Here is a 24,261-nt window from a genome sequence, read left to right as displayed (position 1 = left end):
TCCTCGGGTGACTGCCGGGCGATCCCGGCCCAGAGTGGCCACAGCCTAGTGGGAGCAGGGGCAGAAGGTGACACCTAAATGCCAGCCCCGAGACATGCCAGGGACACCAGCTGCGGTGGGCCCCGGTCACCTGGCACAGGATGCAGCTCCGGGTGACCCCAGCCCCATCTGCAGGCGGTGATAACCCGGGAGGGGCTGGCACGGGGGATGGAAACAGCCTGGCCAGGGTGGAGCTGCCATCAGCAGGGTCACCCTGTCCCTGTCCCTTTAAGAGAAGGGGGAGGTGAGCCCCTCAGCCACCCTGTCCTGTCCTCCATCCCGGCTCCAACCCGAAAGGGAAAATGAAAGAGGGCCCGGGAGGGACAGGTCCCAGCCGGCGTCCCTGCTGCCCCGCTGCCCCGTGAGGGTCCAGCCCGGCCCTGGGTGAGTGGGGTGGGGTGGGTCTGGGGGCTCAGGGCCCTGCGGGATGTGGGAGTGGGGTGGGGGACCCTGGAGCGGGGCCACCTTGGCTTAGCCCCGTCCTGCGTGCGGTGGGAGATGGCCAGGCAGGTGGGGCCTTCTGGGTCCTGAGAGTCCGGGCGGGGCCCAAGGTGCGGGGACCCACTGCCAGGCTCCCCCGAGGGTGGGCAGGCTCCCCGCGCCTGACTCGCGCCGCCGTCCCCAGCGCCATGGCCGAGTGGGCCTTCCTGGGCTCGCTGCTGGACGCCGTGCAGCTGCAGTCGCCGCTACTGGGCCGCCTGTGGCTGGTGGTCATGCTGATCTTCCGTATCCTGGTGCTGGCCACGGTGGGCGGCGCCGTGTTCGAGGACGAGCAGGAGGAGTTCGTGTGCAACACGCTGCAGCCCGGCTGTCGCCAGACCTGCTACGACCGCGCCTTCCCGGTGTCGCACTACCGCTTCTGGCTCTTCCACATCCTGCTGCTGTCGGCGCCGCCCGTGCTGTTCGCCGTCTACTCCCGGCACCGGGCGGGCAAGCGGCCGGGCGGCGCGGGCGCGCCAGGGGCTGGGGGCGCGCGGGGGCCGGGGTCGCCGACCCGCCGCGCGCGCCGCTGCTACCTGCTGAGCGTGGCGCTGCGCCTGGGCGCCGAGGCGGCCTCGCTGGCCGGCCAGGCGCTGCTCTACGGCTTCCGCGTGGCCCCGCGCTTCGCGTGCACTGGCGCGCCCTGCCCGCACACGGTCGATTGCTTCGTGAGCCGCCCCACGGAGAAGACGGTGTTCGTGCTCTTCTACTTCGCCGTGGGGATGCTGTCCGCGCTGCTCAGCGTGGCCGAGCTGGGCCACCTGCTGTGGAAAGGTCGCGCGCGCACCAGGGACCGCGACCCGGAGGACGCCCGCAAGCTGCTCCCGCCGCCGCCGTCCCGGGCCGCGCGGAGCCCGAGTTCCCACCCCGACCCAGACCGCGACCCCGGCGCGCCCCCCGCCTACGCACACAGCGCACCCAGCGACGGAGACGCCAGCAGCGGCCGCAGCAAGGCGACCCTGGCCGCCGCCCGCCGCGACCTGGCCATCTAGCGGCGATCCTGCGCGCTGCGAGGCCCCAGACGAAGCCAGCCCGGGCTCGAACCGCGAGGGGACACGCGGGTTCCCGCCTAGGCGGGGACGAAACCGACAGCGGCGCCTGCGGTGCCCTGGCTCGGGGGAGCGCGCACCCTCGTGAGAGTGGACGCGTAGGAAGCCGCGTGTGCGTGCGCGTGCGCGTGGAGCCCGTGTGAGCGCCCGGTGTGCACGTGCACACCTGTGCATGGGCGCATGTTCCTCGGGAGGTGTGCGTGAGGGCGTGCGTGCGCACCGGACGTGTCCCGCGTGCCTCCTCGAGCCCACACGCCCATCCTAGTGAGCCTGTGTGTGTTCTCGTGGTGCACACTTGCACAAGTGCCTCTCGCCGGGACTCGACACCTGCGTGTAACTGCATGCACACCTGCATCTCCACAGCGCGCGTGCACATACACACGGGGTGGGGCGCGTGTCTCTGCACGCGGGCTCCTCGCTCGGACCTAACCCAGCCCCTGGTCGGAGGGAAGGCGTCCCCTCCCCTGGGGGCCACGCAGGAAGCCGGGGGGGGGGGGGGCGGCCCCTCACACGCAGGCGCAGTGCTGTGCTCCACGCGGTGCCCGCCCGGAAGCCAGGCCCTTGGGGGGCGGGCGGCGGGGCCTGCGCCTTCCCCACTTCCCACCGCTGTCCCCCCCCCCCCCCCCGCCCCGGGCTGTTACCTTGCTAAGTCCCTTCCGTGCTCAGGCGCCCCCAAGACAGGCTCCCGGCTGTCCCAGGCTTTCAAAGCCACCTGCAGCCACGCAGAGCCCTCTGCCCTGGTCTGCTCCACTGGCCTCCTTACGCACCCCACAGTAGGGTCCCCCTAGATAAGCTCACCCGGGACCAGGTGACACGCCACGGCCATGTCCCCGCGCTCCTGGGCCGCCATGGCGGCCTTGCCAACCCCCCCTCCCCTCAGCCTTGTGCTCCTCCTGCCCGCCGGCCCCTGCGCCTGGCCCCTAAACCAGCTGTGCGGACTTGGAGCCGGGCAGGCTGGGCTAGGCCTGAGGGGCCGCCCTCTCTGCTACCCGCAGCTCCGCTAGCTCATGCCTGCCCGCTGCCTTCAGGTTTGTTTGGTTTGTTTGGTTTGTTTGGTTCTGGTTTTGGTTCTGCTTTTTTGAGACAGGCACTCCCTATGCAGTTCAGGCTGGCCTTGAACTTGCAAGCTATCCTCCTGCCTCAGCCTCTGGAATTCTGCCTGCTGCCTTTGAGCCCGTTTTAGAGAAACAGACAGCTTTAGGAAAGGCTTTCCCTGAGGGCCCGCACCCCAGGTCGGAGCCAGCTGCCCCCAGGAGAGTGTCCCTCGCCTTTCGTGGCCGTGGAGGTGCTTGGTAAAAGGCATTGCGGGCCCTGGCGCCTCCTGCCCTTCCCAGCGGGAACCGCCTCCATCTCTGATGCCATTCGTTCTGTCAGCCATGGACATATTCATTCAACAAACATTGCTCAGCACCTGCTGGGTGCCAGGTATTGGAGATAGAGCTATCTGATGAAATGTGTGACATTAGCTGCGTGGACAAAGCAAAAGGAGATGGGAAATCGATTTTAGTGTCTATTTCCTTTACTCCAGAATATCCAGACTGGCATGGTTTCAACCTGAGGTTGATATTAAAAAGCGTTCTTTGTTCATACGAAGGCTTCCAGGGCTGGCGTGTACTGTGTTTTAAGGGCTTTTCCATTCGGAATAGGCTCCTTCTGCAGCTGCTGGATGTTGGGCTGTAGTGACAATAAACGCACACAATATATGGCAGGCGGCAGTCAGAAGGGAGAGAGTGATGTCCCTAAGGAGTGACACTTACACAGTGTGGCAAGGGGGAGCCAGGAAGCTGCCTGCAGAAGAGCATTTGGGTGCAGGAACTGGCAGGTACAAAGGGCCTGTGGCAGAAATGTGCGGAAGCCAGCAAGGAGCAATGGGGCAGGGTGAAAAGCAACCCAGAGGTGACCCCAGCTTCCCTAGTTGCTTGCACTCCTCCACCCCCAGGGCCACCTGCATCGTGCCGCTGCCTGGGGTCCACAGCTCAGAGTTGCTTTGGCCACCCACTTTACCCTGTGTTCCCTGCTCTTGTCCGAGTGCCCCCCTTCCGGGCTGCCCAGGGCCAGCCGGTCAACAGCACCTAGAGGGCTCACACCGCCTGGGTCCCGGCCTCCAAATCCCACTGGAGCCCTTCACTGTCACCCACACCCTTCTGGATTCCCAGGCTTCGAGGGCGGAAGGGCTCTTCGCCTTCTTCCTTCTTTTCAATTCAAGGTCTTTTTGAAACATTGCTAGAACCAGGGAGGTCCACACCCCAGTAATCTCAGCTACGGGGAGGCTGAGGCAGGAGGATTACAAGTCCCAGGCCAGCCTGAACAACTTAGCGGACCCCATCTCAGTATAAAATGTAAGACGGTTGAGGGTTGGAGCTCCAGGGTACAGGACTTCCCCAGCGTTCAATCCCTGGCACCGCAAAAACAACAACTGTAATAATAATGCTCCTGTTAATGTACTGAAACACACAGCATTTCTCTCGTTTCTCCTTTATAATACAGCTGTGATAGCATATTTTTTGTTACTGTTGTTGGTTTTGGTTGTTTTGTTTTTATCTTTTGAGACAGGGTCTCAATCTAGTTCAGGCTGGCCTAGCCCAGCATGGTACTCTCCGTGATCCTCCTGCCTCAGCCTCCCCAGTGCTGGGATCTCAGGCGTGCGCCACCACTCCCGGGAACAGACTGTTTTGCAGGCACGCGTGGAGGCGCGTGGTGTTGTCCCACTTCAGGTTCGCAGGGCAGGTGCAGGGAGGTATTCAGCAGCGGGAACACGGCCAGGGAGTTAGTGAGGAGCTGCTGCCCCCTGGCGGGCGAAGCGGCAATGGCAGAGGCTCCTGGAAAGGAACGCGCGGGTACCCGCAGCTTCCCCAGCAGCTGGGTCTGTGCTGAGCTGAGCAGCTCCCCTGCAACCCGACCTCCGTCCGCCGCCCGGGAGCGGGGTGCGCTGGCCGCCCGCCCCCCGGCCCCCCAGACGCGAGCGCAGCCCGGAGGCGGAGGCGAGGCAGTAGAATAAATAGAACTTTATTCTTTATCCAGTAGATCTCAGTGGGAGTCCCACAGTAACAGGTGCACCGGGGCTCCGGGCTGCAAGAGGAGCCGCGCCCGGCCAGTGCGGGACGGAGGGGCCTCCAGGCCCGGCCTGCGGGTCAAGGAGGGGGCGGGTCAAGGAGGGAGGGGGGCGCCGGGGGGGGGCCGGGACGGGACTCGGCCTCGTGTCGGCCGCCTGTGTCCACAGTGCGTGCGCGTGTGTGCGCGTGCATGTGTGCACGCGCGTGTGTCTGGGGGCAGGGGTGCTGGTGGCTGAGGCTGGGGCGAGGCAGCAGGGACCCCGGGCAGCCCCTCGGATGATGGGGGCCCCGCGTGCTCTGCGGTCGAGCCCCCGGCCACGCCGCACCCCGCGCCAGGCCGAGGCGTCCACACCCGGCGCGGGCGGCAGGCAGAGGGGGCCGGGTGCCACTGCAGGAGGGTCTCGGGCCTCGAAAGTTAGCACTTCACAGTATTAAGAGGACCGAGGAGGAGCGGCTGGGGGCCGGGGCGCGGGACAAGGAGGGGAAGGAGCCCTGGGAGCTTCCCCACCCCCACCTCTGGATCCAGCTCCCCCCAATACACAGCACGGATTCCTTCAGTATAAATGTGCTTAAAATGAAAATTCTTATTTAAAAAATCAAAACAAAAAAAATTTAAAAATAAAAACAAAACCAGCGAGAATACCTGGGGGTTGGTATGGCGGGGTATGTACAGGGGGGACCCCACCCCGGCCACCCCGTCACCAACCGAGGCAGGGCGGGTCCCCGAGCGGGGAGCGATGGCTTGAGTTCGGGATAGGGAGCCGGCCAGGCACCTGCTGGTGATGAAGGTGGGCGCGGCGGGCGGGGTCCCGGCTTGGTCCTCCCGCCACCAGGGGTCACCAGCCGGGCTGCGGGAGAGCACAGTCCGCCCCTGCCGTCCCCGGAAGGTGCCCAGGTCAGCCTGGGCCGCGGGCGTCCACGCTGGCGGGGGTCACGCAGTCGGTGGGAGGCGGAGAAAGCCGGAGCGTGGGGCGGGAGCTGTGTCCATCGGGCGCCGCGGTCGCGGTCGTGGTCACGGCGAGTGGGTGGCCGGGCTGCTTCTGTTGGAGGCGGGGCTGAGGCTGGGGCTACAACTGCCCGTCGCGGTGGCCAGGCCACCGCCCTCCCGCCCCCCGCCCCCCGGCTGTCCGCTCAGAGTGTCCAAGCCCTCGGAGTTCTCCAGCATCTCCTGGATGAGCGGCGGCATGGAGCCCGGGATCTCCATCTTCAGCGTGATCACGCGCTCAGCCCCTGGGGGAGGGCGGCGAGTCAGGGGCGGCCCGGCAGGAGGCCTGCTCGGGCCGCGGAACCTCACGCGTGCAGCTCCCTGGAGCCCCTGAACTGGGGCTTGGGACAGGGCAGCAAAGCCTCAAAATCCTATCACTAAGCCAGGCGTGGCGGCTCAGGCCTGTGATCCCAGGATGGGAGGCTGAAGCAGGAGGATCACCATGAGTTCTAGGCCAGCCTGGGCTACACAGCAAGAAAAAATACTATCACTGTCCCGCTCCTCTGGTGGGGAACTGAGGCTCAGAGATGTGAGTGATAGCCATGCAACCTGACTCCAGAACTGAGCCCTTAACTGCCGCGGACGGGACAGGCTGGGTCCAGACGAGCAGGACGTCATGTGGGCCCAGGCAGGGACAGGCTCACCCTTGGCGCTGATGCTGCGCAGGTCGGTGATCTTCATGAGCATCTTGGGGAACATGTGCGGGCGGCTGGGCCTGCGCTTCCTCACGTAGACCTTCAGCGCTTCCAGCAGCGGCTCCTGCAGCAGGTCCACCCGCTCGGGCTGCTCCAGGTCCTGCCGGTCTAGGAGGCGCCAGGACAGAGCTCAGCTGCACTCCCGGCCTCGGCCACCGGAGGGCGCGTGTGCGCCGGCCAGGTCAGGGCGGCCCCCGCTTCCTAGGGCAGGGCAAGGCAGGGCAGGGCAGGGCAGGGCAGGGCAGAGGGCGCAGGGGTTCGCGTGGCTGGTGGGGACAGAGGATTGGGAGCAGGGGCTGCCCCCAACAGCCTGTGCGGCTGGGATGCCCCCGCACGCAGGGAAAGGATTCCCAGCTGGCTGCCCAGTCACACCCATCAGTACTCAGAACACCTGGGTGACAAGGTGGAAATCACAATAAAATAGTAACAAATGCCTGTCGTGGGAGCGCACGCCTGTAATCCCAGCACTCGGGAGGCTGAGGCAGGAGAATCGCTGTGAGTTCGAGGCCAGCCTCCACTACATAGCGAGACTGTCTCAAAAAACCAAAAATGAAGGGCTGGGGATTTAGCTCAGTGGTTTTGCAGCCTGCTGCACAAGAGCAAGGACCCGAATTTGATCCCCGATACCAAAACAAGAAAAAAGAAAAAATTTAAAAATAAATATAACAGCAATGAACACGAACTGAGCCAACATTCACCCAGCTTACTGAGGTAGAGACCAGTCATGCCCCCTTGGACAGAAAGGGAGGCTTCCAGACGTTTGGCAACCTGCTTAAGTTCCCGCAGTGGCCCAGGACTCGAGTATGGGCATCTGCCTTCCAGGCCTAGCTCTTCATGCCCTGCACACGCGCTGCCCACACTCAGGGCGCCCAAGCTCGGGCCGCCCGTCACTGCCTTCCCACATGGCCAGACCAGGTCTGGCCCCCGTGCCTCAGTGTCCCGTGGGGGCCTGGACAGAGCCGTGCCCCGGGCCCCTGCCCACCTCCACAGATGAGGCAGATGGCGCTGAGCAGCCCCGTCTCTGCATCGTCCATCTCCAGGGGCAGCAGCTGGTTGGCGAAGGCAAAGACCAGGTCGGTGAGGGGACCAAAGCCAGCGTTGTGCATCTGGGTCCGGTTCAGGGTTAGCCCATCGGAGAAGGTCATGGTGTCCTGCTCCGGCGTGTACCGCGTGCAGATCCGCAGGATCTGGGGTGAAGGGCGCAGCTCAGGCCTTGACCTCCCCCGCACTGCAGCCCGCACCCCCGGGGACCCTCGAGGTGGCCCAGAGCGCTGGAGATGAGGCTGACAGGCCCTGCATCCAGCCAGGGAATCTGGGGGAGCCCAGCTCCCAGATGCAAGCAGCACAGGGGCTGTGAAGACATCCTGGCCCAGCCACATGGACCCCGCTCCTACCCAAACCCAACCCCAGCTGCCCATCCCAGAATGTGGAGAGGGAGCAGATGGACCGAGCTCGTGCTCGGTGACAGGCGCCCTGGTGGCCCCGAGGCCTGCTGTCCTGACCAGCCTTCTCCTAAGAAGGACGCCCTCTCCCTTTCCCTCCTACAGCAGCCCCAGAGATCACTGCTCCAGGACACTGGCCCCTGCTGCCAGGGTCCCTGTCACTCGTGTGGCCTGTTTCCCAGCCAGGCCACATGCAGGAAGGTGTCAGGATGGGATGTGGGGTGTGGGGACCTGGCCCCCGACACCCCACTTAGGACCAGCCCCACCAGATGACCCCACCAGGTGACCGGCGACGGTGTGGACGTGGGTGGACGCGTGTGCAGCCTGCCGCTCAGGGCGTGGACGGGGCGGGGCCTCACCAGGATGTCCAGGCAGGCAGCCTTGAGGAGGGTGATCTGGTCGGCGATGCTGAGGGTGGTGAAGCCAGGCAGCTGCTTGGCGAACTCCACCGTCTTGATGATGCACTTGGTGGACAGCTCGCTGAACTTGTCCCAGAGGTCGATGTCCAGTGACACACGCTGCTCCGAGCTGTTGTTCTGGGGGAGGGGACAGTGAGCATGCACCGCGCGGCTCCGTCAGCTGGCCCCGGGCCTGGCCTCCTCCAGAGGCGACGGGCGCCGTACCGTAGTGTATTTGCCCAGCTGGCAGAGGGCGGGGAAGGTCTCCTGGTGCGCTTTGCGCACCTTCTCGATGAGCTCCCCGACCTCGGGCGTCAGCGTGCAGCTCTCCGAGCTCTCTGGCTTGGGTGCCTCCTTCTTCTTCTTGTTCCGGTCGTTCCTCACCGCTGTGGGGGATGCAGGAGTGCGCAGAGTGGTCAGGGGGTGGCAGCCACAGCGTGCACCCCATGTCTAGGTCAGGCACGGCCTGAGTGTGCCCCACGGGCCAGCTCCCCGCTGCTCCACCCCGGCCAGTGCACGCGCATGCACACACACGCACACACATGCACACGCAAGCACGCTCAGGTGCACACACGTGCACAGGCAGGCAAGGACTCACCGCTCTGGCCCTCCAAGTCCACCGGACCCACACACACACAGGGGTGGCCACATACACGACACACGCCTGGCATGGGGCAGGGATCCTGCACACGGCCTGCCTCCCTGCTCTGTCCCCTGGGAGGGACCTACTGAGCCCGCACGGCCACCACCCTCCCAACAACAGCCTCCCTCCCGGGGGCCCTGGGACTGACTCTGGGGCCGCTCTGGGGCAGCCGGCGGGAGTGGGGCTCCCCAGCCCAGAGTGGGGGGCAAGTGGAGACTCTGGGCCCATTAGCGGGAGAGCTGACAAATCACCAGGGGCGCTGAGCCGCACACACCACTCGGCTTTAAAGAAGCGATGGGGTCGTTACCAGCCGATTATACCAGACACACAATCACTCACTGGGCCAGAGGCGGAGGCTGCTGACAGGGAGGAAGGGAGTGGGGGGTGGGGCCGGGGAGCCGCCCCCCCCCCCCCGCATAATTTGGAGATCACTCATGTCGATTCTGCAAATTCAATAAAGTGCAGGGGAGAGAAGGGAGAGGGAGCAGGAGAGTGGGGGGATAATTTGGGAAGAGAAAATTGCAGCTGTGACAAGACGTTTATCATTCGGAAGCTTTAATTCTATTGAAATGGCAGCTGCTCAGCTCCGGGCACGGGCACGAGCAGGAGCAGCCGGAGGGGAAGGAGGGAGAGAAAGGGGGAGTTTGTGCCTGGACAGGAGAGGGGTCCGCACCCGGGTCCTTCTGCAGGGAAGAGCAGAAGGTGGTGGCCCAGAGGGAGGGACGGAGGAGGTGATGGCCCTTCAGCCCCCGTCAGCCGCGCGTTCCAGGCCCGCAGGTCCAAGTTGCCAGGGCCCTGCCTCCCCTGGCTCCAGGTGTCCACATGCCCAGGTCCCCTCAGTTCCTTCCTGGGGCACCAGGCCGAGTCGGCCCACAGCCCCATGTCTCCCTAATGCCCCACTTCCTCTCCACTTCCCTCCCCACAAAGAGCTCGGGGGTCCTGCAGCCCCCTCCCCCACTGCATCCCCCCAAGGCTCAGGCTCCATGGCAACGGCCACGCAGACAAGGAGGCGTCTGTCAGCGTCATTTATCTCTGACATCATCAATCACCGGTCACCACAGCAACACTCATGATTCAACACAAGAGGGTCTCCCTGTCCAGCTTTCCCCGCCCTCCCTGCAGGGGCCTCAGCTGGGCCCAACCGGGACACCCCCATGCCTCAAGGACCCCAGTTCTCTTCTGCAGCTCCAGGCTCAGACTTCCTCAGACAACGGCTTCTGGCCCAGGGTTCAGATCCTGTCCCTGAGAGGCTCCCAGCCCCGCTGCAAAGCCATGAGGGCCGGGATGGAACCCACTGGGTGCAGACAAGCACACACACAGCTGGGCATGCAAAGACAACGGTTCCGTGCACGCTACCCTACAGCAGGGACCCACATTCAGACCCACAGCCACACACACGCAGCCTGTCCTCCGCCCAGCCCGAGTGCCCTGCCCAGCGCAAGCCCTGTGCACTCACACTCCTTGGACATGCCCACTTCGAAGCACTTCTGCAGCCGGCAGTACTGGCAGCGGTTCCGGGTCACCTTGTTGATGATGCAGTTCTTGTCCCGGTGACAAGTGTACACCATGTTCTTCTGGATGCTGCGGCGGAAGAAGCCCTGGGTGTGGAAGGAAGGGAGTCAGGCAGCCATGGCCTGGCACTGGGGCCTGGCCCATCACCCACCTGAACGGTGACGGCCCCAAGGATGCTCCTGGGGGGACCCAGGACCCCAGCTGCACCCACGTCCTCTCTTTTGAGGACAGGATGTCAGCAGGGCTGAGGAGACAGAACGCGGACACTGGGGCTGGATGCATGTGACGCAGACACCTGGAACCCACACCCCAGGCCTCAGGACGCAGGAAGAGGTGGAGAAAGCAGGACAGAGGAACAAATACACCCTCGTGCACACTCAGGCGCAGCGCAGTGACCAGGCGGATGTGCAAGGGCTGCACAGACAGGCAGACTCGGGACAAGCAGACCCCGCGTGAGGCCTGTGCATGGCCCCGGGCCTGTCTCGCCACTGGGATGGCCGCTCCAGGCTGAGGGGTGGCCCGGAGCCTGGCCCAGAAGCTGGGCCGCTTCCTAATTTTTGATGGTGCTACTGAGGACTGAACCCAGGAGCGCTGAGCTTCCTCCTCAGCCCCTTTTATTTTATTTTGAGACAAGGATTTTCCTAAATCACTCAGGCTGCCCTTGAACTTTTGACCCTCTTGCCTCAGCAACCCCCAAATAACAGGTGTGCACCACCACCCCTGGCCGCGCTGGCAGCACTTAAGCCCTGGTCCCTGGCAGAGGAATCTTGTGCAGCCCCCGAGGAGAGCCACAGGGGACGCCCGGCCCAGAGCTGCTGGGAAGCCAAGCCACACCTGCACCCGGAGCCCATAGCCTGGGCACCTGAAGGGAAGACCAAGGCAGGGTGCCCACTCTCCACCTTCCTCCAGGCTGCACGGCAAGGTTCAGGAGAGCGGCAGAGGGCAGGCCTCCCAAGTCCGCGGCCAGGAGCCATCGGCAGCCAGCTCACCATGGCAACCTGTGCAGCGGTGGCAGAACCGGTACACGCCCTGCCAGCCGGGCGATGGAGACGTGGAGAGGGGCTGAGCCCAGAGAGGATCTCCGTTTGGGGGAGCCCTGCTTGCCACGGAGGGCAGGTGGCCTGTGACCCTTCCCAGGCTGCTGCCAACTCCCAGAGAAGGGAGACTTCAGGGCCAGCCACACGGGACTGTGCACACTCAGGCCTAGGCAGCAGCGGCGAACCGCGCCTCACTGAGGCCCCCCCGAGACCCCGCTCACCTTGCAGCCTTCACAGGCGCTGACCCCATAGTGGTAGCCTGAGGATTTGTCCTGGCAGACAAAGCAGGGCTTGTAGATGCGGGGCAGGGGTGGCGGCGAGGGCGGGCTGGGTACGATCTCTTCGGAGCTGCTGCTCTGGGTCTCGATGGCTGGGGGAGAGGAGAGGCGGCAGTTAGGGACCCAGGTGGCCAGCAGGGCCCCGCCCACCTGCCTCCCGGGGCTGAGCCTGGAGGGGGTGTCTAACCCCCGGCCACTCCTGTCCGCTTCCCTGGGACCCCACTGTCAACACCAGGAAGATGGGATTTAAACCTTGGGACGGGTGTGTGCGAAGGCCAGGCTGCACTCTAGGGTGCAGAGTGGCTCGGGGCACCCTGGGCAGGCTCCCCCAAGACAGGAAGGCGTTAAGGCCTGAGGAGCAGGGAAGAGGACACGAGCCAGGGCAGAGGAAACGGGGGTCAACAGGATACTCCAAGCAGGCTGCCAGCTCACCCCTCTGCGTCCGCTCCCCTCCTGCCCCTCTGCCAGCAGCCACAGCCCCTCCCCCATGGACAATCGGGGACTGGGCAGGGTGTGCACCGCAGAGGCACAAGTGCGGGGCAGCGCGCAGACAGGCAGGTAGGGGATCCCGAGACGAGAGGCCCCCCATCCTCTGGGTGCCCATGTCTGGAGGGAGCCAGCACCACAAAGGGGTTCTGTTCCCATCAATGCCCGGTCTGTCTGGCCTCAGTCCCGGGTCCCACCCCTCCTGTCATTCAGCTCCAAGAGGGCAGCCAGGCGGGGCGACCCAGCCAGCAGAGCACTGGCCAAACCTCCCCGTGTCTGGCCCGTGCCCGTCGCCCCGGGCGGAACCAGGCTGCCCTGGGAGGGGCTGTGTGCCCAGGGTGCCAGATAAGAACAGGACTGAGGCAACCCAGATTCCCCCAAGGGCCAGGGTGTCCCCGTGTCCCCGCCATGGGTGGATTCCAGCTCGCTCTCATCCGCGCCCCGGGCACTGATGCCTAGAGCCCAGGAACCTTCGGACACACGTCCTATCCTGTGGCCCCAGGTCAAGGCAGAGGGAGGAGGCGGCCCCTGCCCCTCGCCTGCAGACACACCAGCGCCTGCCGGGGGGCAGGTGACAAGAACCAGGCCAACAGCCTTGCCAGGGCTCTGCGGGCTCCTGCAGGGCCTGCCCAGCACCTCCCCACCAGCCTGCTCCCAGCAGCTCTGCCGTAGCCCCATGTCCCCTCCCCTGCCCCAGACCCGCACCCCTATGGGCCTGGCAGAATCATCACTGCCACCCCAGTGACCAAGTGGCCCTGCCTCAGTTTCCTCCACCTCGGCCTCCCCAGGCCAGACAAGAAACTCAGAGCACAGAGGCCAGGAGCAGCTGCTGGGACAGACAGGGGGCCAGGAGGTAGAGGGGTGAGCCACAAAGGAGCCCTTTGTTGTGCTAACTTTTTCCAAGACGTAAAAGCAGTAACAATAGACAATCCAGGCTTGGGGGGGGGGTCAAGGACAGGGTGTGGGGCTGTGCCCCAGTCCCCTCACACTGGCATTCCAAAAGGCAGTGGTGGCCTCCCCCGCTGCGCATCCAGCTCCTGCTGGCCAGGAGAGGACAGGGCTCCAGGTTCAGAGTGGAGGGCGGGGCACGGGGGAGGAGGGCCAGGCCGCTCTCCACCAGGACGCCCCAGAGGGGCAAAGGCCCACAGAACTCTGGAGCTAGGCCAAGTCTGCAGGGTGCGCACAGAGCCCAAAGAATGCACTTTTGAAGATTTTTGGCAGGAGGGGCCAGATGACCCAAGGCCGGCTACAGTGTGGGCAGGGTGAGGGCTCCTCCCTACCCTCAAGCAGCCTGCTGGCACCTCTGTACCCCAGCCCACCCCTCCCACCTGTCACCCAGGTAACGGCTCCGAGGTTTTTTTCGCGCACTGCCCTTTGAACCCAGAGCTGGGGGCCCAGTCGGCACCTTCCCAGGCCTCCAGCCAGCAGCCCAGGATCGTAGCAGAGGTGTGGACCAGTGGCCTCTGCAGGGCTGGGGAACGAAGGGGCTCTACACACAGGGGTAGGGAGGGTCCCCCGGCCCCTCCCACCCGGCTTCCCCGCCAGGGGCCCCAGCCCGCAAATCTCCCCTTCCTGCGTGTGGGCCGCACTGCAGCTGCGCCACACCTTCTGGGCTCAAAGTTCCAGCGCCCAGCGAGGGCTGAGCCCAGGGTCCCCTCCTCCCTGGACGGGAGTCCCCACGCCCCCGGAGCAGCCAACTCGGCCCGCTCTCGAGGGGCCTGTTTCCTGGAGTCTATCGGCAGGAAACCGGCCGGGCTCCCGGCCAGCCAGCGGCCCCCTCCCGTGCAGCCGGCGCCCTCCGCTCCAGCTCCCCGCACAGCCCCGGGGAGGGCGGCCAGCGAGTTCCAGCCTTCCCACCGCCCTTCCTCCTCCCGGGAGGCCGCGGTGGCCTGGTCCGCGCAGGCGGAAGAAGGTCGGGCCTCCACCAGATAAGCATCGCCCTCCCCTCCCCCACGGCACCCACGTGCTTCGCATTCTTAGACGTCTGGGAGCTGGTGAGGCTTCGAGGGGCGAGACGGGCGGGGAGGAGGCACCGAGGATGGCACATCCTGCACACCCCTTGTCCCCGGTGCACCGAGACTGGGGTTGCGGGTCCCCAGGCCCCGCTCTGTCCCCAACGCCAGTGGAGGCAGGCAGAGTGAAGCCTGCCCAGGAGGGGGCTGCAAGCGACTCCAGTCACAGGAGGGCCTCCCCTGGCAAAGGGGGCCCGCCAAGGCGGTGACGTTGGTCCTGCACACCCCAGGCAGGGGCTAATGTCCAGCCCCAGCCCTTCCTGGGGAGAGGAGCCCAGGCTGCAGAGGCACCCCTGTCCGTCCAGGGCGGGGGGAAGCCCGGCTGCCTCCCCCTCCAAGATCCTCCTCTAAGCTCCCGGGCCAGGAACAGCTGAGTTGTCCCCCGGGACGGGAAGAGCCCAGCTTCCCAACTGGAGGAGGGGGTGGGCCTGGCAGCCCTGCCCTGATCCCCCAGGGGGAGGCTAGGGGCCCTTCCTCCAGGGCTGGGATGATGGACCATCGTGGGTCACCCCTGCCTTTCTGCCCAAAGGCAGGGGGGGGGGGGCAGACAATAGGAAAGGCTGGGGTTAAGGTGTCCCTGGGAGGACAGAGGTGGCTGGCAATCCCCCCTGAGGTCCCTCAAGGCAGGACCGGCCCTTGGCCCTTCTCCAGTCCTCTTTACTCGCAGGCAGGCAAGTGGCAGCAAGTCCGGGGCGGTGGGGAACCTCCTGGGAAGAGCTGAGCCCAGGGCAGAGCAGGCAGGGGGAGAACCCAAGTCACCTGCCAATAACCCCGTGCACCTGCTCCCCTGACACCCAGTGCCCGCTCCTCCCAGCTGGGCAGCAACACGCCCAGGTGTGCCTGCAGCTCTCCTTCCTCAGGAGCCTGGACCCACCCTGGAGAAGGTCCCCAATAGGGCCATTCTTAGGGGCAGCATAAGGCTGGTCCCATTTATTCCCGGACGAGTAACAAAAGGACTCAGGAAACATAGGGTTCGGAGGGTTGCACCCTCATTTCCGGAGCAGCCCCCCCCCCCCCGCAGCAAACTCCTCCCCCAGAGAACAAACCAGATCAGCATCCTACTCCCCTCCAGCGCGGAGAGGAAAGCTGCGAAGGGGCCGGCCTCGGGACAACCTCGAGGGACAGCGCCCCTCCTGGAGATGGAAGGGTTGGCCAGGGTGGCGGGCCGAGTGTGAAGATGCCCTTCTGCCACCCTGCCCAGCCCAAAGACAGGGCCCCGTCCCGACACCCACTATGATGACCCGAGCGCAGAGCTGGGAGCAGCAGTGTCGCCCAGGAGCCCCCCCCCCCCAGGCCTTGGGTCCTGGGAACGGACAAGGCCTCCGGCTGGTCCCGCACCCACCCTCCAGCCCACTGTGAGGCTCAGAGACTTGAGCAACAGAGCAAAAAGCCCGGGCCGGGAGCGGGATTCCTGTCCCCCAGGAAAGTGGAAGAAGACTAGTGTGTCCTGGAAGGAAGAACCGCAAAGTTCCTCGCCCTGACAGAACAAATAGTGCCCCGGGGTTACGGAGGGGGCCGCTGCCCAGCAGAGCCCCGAGCTGCAGCCACAGCTGACCCAAGGTGGAAGACGGCGCGCCCCGGGGATGGGGGTGGACCAGCCCAGTACCTACAGTGGTTTGAGCCATTCCAAAGCGCAGTCCGTAGCGGGGTGGAGTAGGAGCCTGGGGCCGGGAGGCCCTTCTCCGGGACCAAACAGGCCCGGTTCTGGTTATAAAAATCCACCACCAGGAAGGGGTTGGGGGCAGGGGCGAGCCCCCCCACCTCCACGCTCTCGTACATCTCCCCCGGTGCAGACGGGGGTCCGGCCAGGGAAGTCCTGCGCGCCGCCTCTCACTCCGCCGGCGACGCCATCGGGGGCGAGGGCCACGTCCCGGGCCCCGACTGGCGCCCCCGGCGGCAGGCGCCCCGGCCCCAGGGCCGCGTCCGAGTCCCGGGTGGGCGCGGGAAGTTGCGCGCTCACGGAGGAGTCCTTCGGCGCTCCAGGGGGACGCCCGGCCGGCTTCACCTCGAGGGGGCTCCCGTCGCGAGGCTCCGGTGTCCGAGGCAGAGTCCGGCGGCTCCCCGAGTCGGCAGGCTGGGGGCGGGATCGGGCCGGGGAGGGGGGCGGGGGTCACGAGCACTTCCTCCTGCCCGCCGGGACTCCTCGGCTTCTCCGCCGCGAGGACTCTGGGGGGTGGGGGTGGGGACCCCGCGCGGCCCCGCCTCCGCCAAGCCCAGTCCGGTGTGCGGGCCGCGCCCCCAGCCCCCCGCGCCCCCCCCGCCGCCCCGCCCCGCCCCGCCGGACCCCGCCCCCGCTTAACCCTTTCTCAGCGGTCTGGCTGCGGACGGCTCGGCGCGGGGAGAGGGGGGCCTCGACGGGAAGATCAGAGGAGCAGGAAGAGGACGAGGGCCCGAAGGAGAAGACGCCGAGCATAGACGCAAGCAGGGCGCTAGCAGAACGGGGGTGCACGCGAGGCAGAAACGGAAGAAGGGGCGGGCGTTGCCCCCACCCCAGTTCCAGCTGCCCCCGAGCTCCAGTCCAGCCCTGGCCGGGGCGACGCGGCGGCGGAGGTGGGGTGGTCCCGGTGTCCTCCCCTGGTGCATCCCCACCCGGCCCCGGCCTCATTTGCCTAATGCAATGCGGCTGAACTCTCGGTGAACTCGCCCGGCGGCGCCTCACCTCCGGGTGACCCACCCACCGCTGTCCGCGACAGCACCCGCTCACCGGCCCGCCCGCGGGGCTCGCCCGCCGGCCCCTACCCGGTCCTGCCCGGCCCGCACCCCCAGAGTCCTGGCGGGAGGCGCAGGCCCCGGGTGCACGTGGCCAGGCGTGAGCTCCACGGACGCGGTGCAGAAACGAGACACCCGGTTTGTATCACCGCCTGTGACATCATGTGTGACTCCGGCCTCCCCCCGCCGGAACCACCGCGCGGCGCTGGGGCACACACGCGGCGGAGGAGGCCGCCTCCCCGCACTGCGCGCTTCCGGCGCGCAAGGCCCCGCCCCGTGTCTCCCCGGCGGGTATGCGCCGCGCACCGTCCGGCCCGGGCAGAGAAAAGGAGTGGCGGCTGCCTTCCCGCCGACCACTTCCTCCCGGAAGCTCTCGGGATGCCTATTTCCGGGGAAGAAAGGCCCTGGGTGGGTAGGTCCCAGGCACAAGGGAATCCCCGGAGGAGGTGGTATCCTATTGCCCGCTCTCTACAGCGCAGGGATGGGAACTCGACACCCCAGGATGTCCCAGACGCCGGGTTGTTCACACGTGTTGTCAGTGAATTCTTACAAATAAAGGAAGGCCAGACGTGTGCTCCAAGATCACACTAGTTACAGAAAGCAGACAGCGAGAATTTTCGGCCACCAAAGCCCCTGCTCTCTCTCCCCAGAGGCTCAGGACAGACTGCATTTCCTGAGCGCCTGAGCGTCCTAGTGAGCCTGCCCTTACCGAGCCACTGAGCAAATAATCAAAAATACAGATAGCTCAGAGAGAGACTGCACCCAGATAAGTGCTGTCGTGTAGTCCGAGGTGAATTAGTGTATGAAGCGGAGACCTACAGTAAATTGAGAAATCAGGCCAAGGGCAGGGATGCAGTCCCAGTACAGACTGTGGGAAAGTCCTGGGGTTCGGAGGAGGGATAGTGCCTTCCGGGAAGTGCTAGAAGCAGCAAGAGATAGGCAAAACGGGGCTGGAGACCAGCTGAGCCCAGACAGGGTGACACACAGATTCCCAGGGGCTTTCACCGTGGATGCCAGGAGCCAACAGAAAGGCTCCAAGAGAAGCAAGGGCCAGGGATTTAGTTCAGTAGCAACGTGCTTGCCTCCCAAGCTCCGGGTCCTGAGTTCGATCCCCGATATCTTGGTATCTCAGCAGCTGCGTGGAAAATGGGTCATAGGGCCAACGACTACCTAGGAGCTGCCGCCTGGGGAGGAGCCCAGGAAACTAATGGTGATGGACAGTGTGAGCCAGGGGATATCTTTAAGGTAGAATCAACTGGGTGTGGTGGCACATCCCTGTAAGCCCAGCTTACAGGAGGCTGAGGCAGGAGGATTGCAAGTTCCAGCCCAGCCTGGGCAGTTTAGACACTCTCAAAATAGTTGGGGTTTTTTTTGGTACCAGGGATTGAACTCAGGACCTTGCACTTGCGAAGCAGGGAGCAAAACCACTGAGCTAAATCCCCAGCCCAAAATACAATTCTTATAAAAGGGATGGGAGCTAGGTGTGGCGCATGCCTGTCAACCCAGTACGCAGGAGGCCGAGGCAGGAGGTTCGAGGCCAGCTGATTACATAATGAAACCTCGTCTCAAAATAATTCATGGGCCAGGGATTTAGCTCAGTGGTTCCGCTGCCTGGAGCAGAGTCCTGTGTCCTCACTGTCTTCCCCCTGGCTCCTGGGCACCAGTTACGGGGTGGCCTTGTGCCCCAGCTGTGGAGTCCTAAGGGATCAGGTGACCAGGGATGTCTCCCAAAGGGATACAGCTCAGGACACTTGATAGGGAAGTAGCTGCGTGGCAGAGAAATGAGAGTTAAAAAAAAGGAGCCCCAGGCGTTCAGAGGGAGGCATGTGGCAAGAAAGAGGGGAACATCTGTGAGGCTCCGGGAAGAGGCGGCGCTCAAGATGTGCCTTGAAGGATGGAGGCTTTCCGCAGCGAGGGGAATGACATGACACAGGCGTGGTGCCCGGCCCTGGCAGCAGCAAGGGCCACCGCACAAGGCGAGGCAGAACAGCACCCTGGGACAGGGGGACAAAGCCAGGCTCTGGCCAGGCCTGCAGCACGGCTGTGTCTCAGGTGGCAGCCACGCCCGGCCCCTCAGCCCTCAGCAGTTGTGGGCAGGACTGGCCCGCTGTCCAAGCAAGTCCCCCTCCTGGCCTGACCTGTCTGCAGGGAACAGCAAACAGATCACGAGACCCAGTGGGCACCAGCTGTGTGCCAGGCTCTGGACATCGGAGTGGCCATTCTCCGTGCTGGCCCTCCTCACCACTGTCCATGCAAGACAACCAAGACGCCTGAGGCCTCATGATGTGTGGCCAGGGCGGATTAGGAATCTCGCTGCAAAAGGGAGAGACAGATGCAGAGCGGATGCACCGGAAGACCTGTGCCCATGGGGAGGGGGCGCAGGGGCCAGGTCACCTCCAGACCCGGAAGTCCAGGTGTGGACACAAGAACCTCCATTTCTGGTCTGCCCAGCACCAAGCAGCTTCCAGGCTCAGGCTGTGGAGGGGAAGGAAGGCAGCACCGCACCCCACCGTGATCAGGAGATGGACACCACTTCCTCTTTCTGCAGATGCCACCCCCCACAGGCAGCCCAGGCCTGCCCTGGCACAGCCAGCGGCCACACACCCCTGGACACAGGGCGCACACAATGCCTTGGGGCCAGGAGGAAGGCAGGCTTCCTTCCCAAGTCCCCTCCCCCAGGCCACGCTGGGCTTCAGGCCGGGGGCCCCTGCAGTATCCAGGCTGTGAGATAAAAGGTGAGGGGCCCCCTTCCCTTCGAAGCCACCCCAAAGTCTCCGGACCCCAGGAAAGGCAGGGCTGCGCAGCACCCCCTCCCCCAGCCTGTCCCTGCCATTGTCCAGCGAGAGTGGGAAGAGGGAGGGAGAAGGTGGCCACCAACGGGGGAGGAAGTGGAGGGGAGAAAGCCTGTCCCCTGCTCGGGCCCCTGCCTGCTCCCCCAGACCCTGGCCCTTCCCATGTCCAGCCCACGAGCAAACATGGACAGAAAATATGGACTCCCCCTAAGGCCTCGCATTCCCGGCTCCTCTACTGATGGCTTCCAGCTTCCCTGCCCCCACCCCACAAATTGAAACAAAGTAGGAATAAGAGCGGCGACTTCCCCCGCGGGCTGAGCAGGCTGGATCCACCACTTCCGGGGGGAATGGGATGCAGAGACAGCCGGCTCTTCCCTCCAAAACAGGGAAGGGGCTTGTGGGGGCCTTGAACCTGGGGGCTCCCCCAGGTGCCTCCCGAACTGCCCTGCTCTGCAGGCTCCATCCCTGCCTCCTCTCCTCCATGTGCATGGGGGTGAAGTCCCTGTCCCAGGATTGCAGGGATTAAAGTTAATAAAACATAAAGTCCCAGACCCAGACAGGTGCTCCACAGCCTACCACAGCCTACCACACCCGGGGCTCCAGATCCCACGCCTGGGTCACAGCTGAGCGCACCATCCAATGGCCTTGCTACTCTCAGCTGTTTTTCTTTTGGTTTGGTTTTTGTTGAGACAGGGTCTCCTATGTGGCCCAGGCTGGCCTTGAACTCTAGGCGATCCTCCTGCCTCACCCTCCTCCAGTGCATCTTAGGGAAGAGGAGACGCGGTCAAGAGAGTCAACACGCGGTAGGTGGCAGCAAGTGCCAGGCTCCAGCTGAGAGGTTCCGTGTCCACTCCAAGGAAATTCCCAGGATTTACAACCACCTCAGCAGCTCAGTGCTCCCTCCAGCCTCGAAGACCTCAAGACACTGACACCCTCTGCTCCCACAACCTGAGGACCGCACCCCTGAACCGCAGGACCTCAGGCCTGCCCCACCCCAGCCCTCCCCAGAGGCAGCAGACTGGATTCTCCCTAGCAAGCTCAGCCCTGGACCCGCTCACCAGCACACACAGCCATTAATCCCCTTCTCAACAGACGCTCAACCCTGCCCCCTGCCCCTGAGCACACAACCGGGCCTCCCCACCTGCAGACACCGAAGGGAGGGCCAGGGGAGTCTCGTCCTGGCCCCTGCACCTCCCACCCTGTCGCTGGGCCACGGCAGGACGGCACCCAGCGCTCCCCACAGTGACCTAAGGAGCTGCCTCCCACCCGCCTGGGAAGAGGGCTCGGGAGGGGGAAGGAGGCACTGTCCCAACAGCTTCGGAGGGAGAGAAGGGGAGGAGGGAGCCTCATCAGTTTCCCACTAAAATGGTGGTACAGGCCTGTAAACAAAGCACTTGGGAGGCTGAGGCAGGAGGATCACAAGTTCCAGCCCAGCCCAGGCAACTTGATGGCTTAGTCAGACCTCATCTCAAAATGAAAGGCTAGGGAGGTAGCTCAGTGGTAGAGTCCCTTGGATTCGATCCCCAGTACCACCAAAATTATTTTTTTAAATACATAAACAGGATGGCAGAGGATGAGCAGGAGCGGAAGGCACCAGTTCTCACTGCTCTAGCAAGGCAGGTTCATGAAGCCTTTATGAGCACCCTCAGCACAAGGTCACCTCCAGGCCCCAGCAGAAAGGTCGGAAGCTCAGGCTGGGGGACTGCACAGGAAGGGGGGTGCTGTTGTTTACGAGAAAGGGGGCGGGACTGGGAAACCAAAGGCTCCCGGAGGAGGAGGGGCAGGAAGGGGCATTGCCCAACAGGGTGGGGAAGGCCACTTTCACCAAGTGGGGCACCCCGCCCTGGGGGTAGAAGGTCACCCACCCCATCCACCTCCAAGAAAGAGGAAGGACCTTGCTACATCTGGGGAAGGCAAAGCATTTGCTAGGGCTGGCACCGAGCGGGCGAACAAGGAGGGAGCCAGGCCCCGGCCCCACCTCCAGCCCTCCAGGGAGCCCACGCCCGGTGGGAGTTCCATTCCTGCCACCTAGGGAAGGGCGAGCTGTCCACAGACACCAGTTACAGGATCCTGACTCCGGTAAAAAAAATCCCACCCTGCCAGGCATCTTGGCACGAGCTTGCCGTCCCAGCCCTCCGGGAGGATGAGGCGGGAGGGTTGAAGGTTGGAGCCCATCCTGAGCAACTAAATGAGAACGTGTCTCAAAGTAAACAAATAAAAAGAGCTAGGGACGCACTAAGTGTGAAGGCCCCGGGTTCGATCCCCAGAACCCCTCGCCCCCCGCAAAAAAAAAAAAAAATCCCTCCCTGGCAGGAAGCAAACAACTTTCCCAGCTCCAGTGACCCAAGACCACAATATGATTCCCGCTCTCTCCAAACGCTAGATGCACCCACTTAATGGCCAGCAGCCCTGAGCCCCAGGGCCTGCCCATCCCAGCACAGACTGCACCAGACCTGAACTGGGGCTCCCAGGGCCCTGTGTGGGGTGGAGAGGAGGGCTGCAGCAGCAGAAGACGAAGGTTTAAGACACGGCTGCCGCCAGGGCAACTGAGGCAGCACCTGTCCGTTCTCAGCTCAGGGCTTCAAGGGCAAGGGACCTAGAGGAGCGCGGACATGAAGTCCTGCTCTTGGCAGCTGGTGGACCTGGGAGGGAGGGGCTGCGGCCAGGCCAGAGGCAGCGATCCAGGAAGCAGCGGTGGCGGTGGGCAGTCGGCCAGTGCGGGTGGTGAGGCGCCCAGCCAGGGCCTGCCCCGGGACAGAGACTCCCTGGCTCCGGGGAGACAACGCTGCCCCCGCATGAAGATGGGGGTGCTGGCCCAGCCCAGTTGGCACCTAGGGTGGCGGTGCCCGGCAGCTCACCCGCAGCTGTGTGTGGGGTGCTGGGTTCGAGGCAGGGCTGGGCGCTCGGGCCCCGCCGGCTGGGAGATGGCCGTTTCCCAGGTCAGCAGCTGACCGCCCGCCCACAGAGGCCTGCTCCTGACGGCTTCCTCCCCCTCTCGTTCCCGGCCAGCCCAGCTCCCTCCTCCCGGCCCTGGCCTGGCGCCCAGCTGGGCCCTGGGGCCCAGAGTTACTGTAAGCGGCCTGGCAAGCCCCAAGTCGGGCCACTGCCAGCTGGCCAGCACTGCTGCCACCTCCCACTACCTGGCCTGGGCGGCCAGGGAAGGCAACCGCGACCCCCACCCAGGGACGTGGGACCTCCTGGCTGAGGGCAGAGGCCACAGGGGCGCTGCCAAGTCCAGAGTGCAGGCCGGGTGCCCTGCAGGGACTTGCCCCATGGTGCCTCCCTCGAACCCCGGCACATGGGAAGCCGGGGGCTAGGGCCATGCTCGGGGAGCCCAGGCAGAGGTGGAGCATAGGTGTGGCGGCCTGGATTGCGGGTTCCCTGGCAGAGCTGCCATGGGGCAGAGCACCAAACCTGAAGAGGTTTGTTTACCACCACGGCCCCTGAGTCCAGTTCCTGCGGCTATTTATAGGCGCTCACTGGGCCTCCACCGCTCCCTGCGCCTCCCACGCAGACACAACCACCTTCTCGGGCAAGCCCCGCTCCGGCGCCCTCATCTGAGCAGCTCTGCAGCTCGTGGCCCCCCGGACCCTGCACACCCGCACTCACTGGCCGGGGACGGGGTGCTGTATCCGCTCACGGGAAGCTGGTGCGGCAGCGAGGTCAGGGTGCCCGGCGGCGACAGTCCACCCAACATCGGGGGGAAGAAGAAGGCGTAGGGGGGCACTGGGTACCCATTGAGGTGCCCACCCCCAGGTGTCGGGCAGGAGCTGCTGTTGCTGGCCATGCCAAGAAGCCACAGTCAGAAGGGCAGGTGGACAGGCCCGCACGGGCTGCAGGGGCTTCAGGCCGCCCCTCCTTGGGGCATGGGGCCTGGGCCCAGAGGGGGTCTGGGTGGCAGCCTCCCCCCTCTTCCGTCCTGCAGCTGCTGTCCAAGGTCAGCAAGCCAGGCCTGGCCTCCTGGAGCCCCCACTCCACTGGGGGCCGCCGGCTGGAGGGTGTCCCAAGGGTCGGGGCTCCGGAGGAGCAGCTCTGCAAGGTGGCACTTTCCTGGGGAGGTCCAGAGCTGGCCTTCAGGGCGACATGAGGAACGCCACTCCTAGATGAGCCCCAGCAAGGCGGCCTGGGCGGCCATGTCCCATGGAGCTGCAGAAAGAGGAAAGAGGTGAGTGGGCACAGGGGAGTGCAAGTCCCGTGGGCCTCCCTAACCTGCCAGCCGGAGATTTTCCCGTGGCCCCCGGCTGAGCAGATACTGGCACAGTGCCCGGCTGGCAGAGCCAGCCTGGGAGCAGGGCCCAGATGCAGCTGGGGGTGGCAGGAGAGCACAGCTGGGCTGGAGAGGTGAGGACACGGCCCAGAGCAACTCGGGCCTCTCACCCAGGCTCCCCAAGGGAAGGGTCCCCGGTGCCACCCAAGGGGCAGGCCCCGGAGGCAGGCAGCTGGCTCCTTCCCAGTCTGGGTTACCTGAGGTCAAGACAGAACGTGCGCCGGGAGGAGGAGGGAGGAGAAGCCGCTTCCCCAAAGCACTGGAACTTCTCAGAAAAATAACTCCTGAGCCCAGGGGCCTGGCTTACACCACTTCCCCCAAATCCAAGTACCCCAGATGGGTCGGTCCCACAGGCGGGGGGAAATGGAAACCAGAAACTCTCAG

The 24,261-nt window shown here is 64.9% G+C and overlaps 2 protein-coding genes across 6 annotated transcripts in view; one reads left to right on the top strand and one right to left on the bottom strand.

Moving 5' to 3' along the window:
• The first annotated feature begins 323 nt into the window (after window positions 1-323).
• Window positions 324-4,458, top strand: Gjd3 (gap junction protein delta 3). The gene is made up of 2 exons (XM_004859441.3): window positions 324-423; window positions 665-4,458. Exon 2 carries the CDS (start codon window positions 669-671, stop codon window positions 1,509-1,511), a length of 843 nt encoding a protein of 280 aa, XP_004859498.2. The 5' UTR covers window positions 324-423; window positions 665-668; the 3' UTR covers window positions 1,512-4,458.
• A 727-nt stretch (window positions 4,459-5,185) lies between these two features.
• Window positions 5,186-24,261, bottom strand: part of Rara (retinoic acid receptor alpha) — a 39,792-nt gene continuing 20,716 nt past the window's right edge. For 3 of the 5 annotated variants that reach the window (XM_013077738.3, XM_004859447.4, XM_087202186.1), the window contains exons 2-9: window positions 23,220-23,756; window positions 11,555-11,703; window positions 10,241-10,382; window positions 8,367-8,527; window positions 8,103-8,279; window positions 7,284-7,488; window positions 6,251-6,409; window positions 5,186-5,851 (exon numbers count right to left, since the gene is read on the bottom strand). In XM_013077738.3, the coding sequence (XP_012933192.1) occupies window positions 5,634-5,851; window positions 6,251-6,409; window positions 7,284-7,488; window positions 8,103-8,279; window positions 8,367-8,527; window positions 10,241-10,382; window positions 11,555-11,703; window positions 23,220-23,397 (1,389 nt within the window). In that variant the 5' untranslated portion in view covers window positions 23,398-23,756 and the 3' untranslated portion in view covers window positions 5,186-5,633. Of the gene's footprint in view, window positions 5,852-6,250; window positions 6,410-7,283; window positions 7,489-8,102; window positions 8,280-8,366; window positions 8,528-10,240; window positions 10,383-11,554; window positions 11,704-15,719; window positions 16,265-16,848; window positions 20,568-23,219; window positions 23,757-24,261 lie in introns of those variants that run through there. The other 2 variants (XM_013077739.3, XM_004859448.4) reach the window with 2 other exon arrangements.

The sequence above is a fragment of the Heterocephalus glaber genome, unplaced genomic scaffold, assembly GCF_053883595.1.
Source record: "Heterocephalus glaber isolate CG9 unplaced genomic scaffold, H.glaber_assembly_v1.0 deba00001773, whole genome shotgun sequence".
NCBI lineage: Eukaryota > Metazoa > Chordata > Mammalia > Rodentia > Bathyergidae > Heterocephalus > Heterocephalus glaber.
This window is presented reverse-complemented; position numbering and strand designations above follow the sequence as displayed.

Coding starts and splice junctions, on each gene's coding strand:
- Gjd3 (XM_004859441.3), top strand. CDS start 669: ATGGCCGAGTGGGCCTTCCTGGGCTCGCTGCTGGACGCCGTGCAGCTG.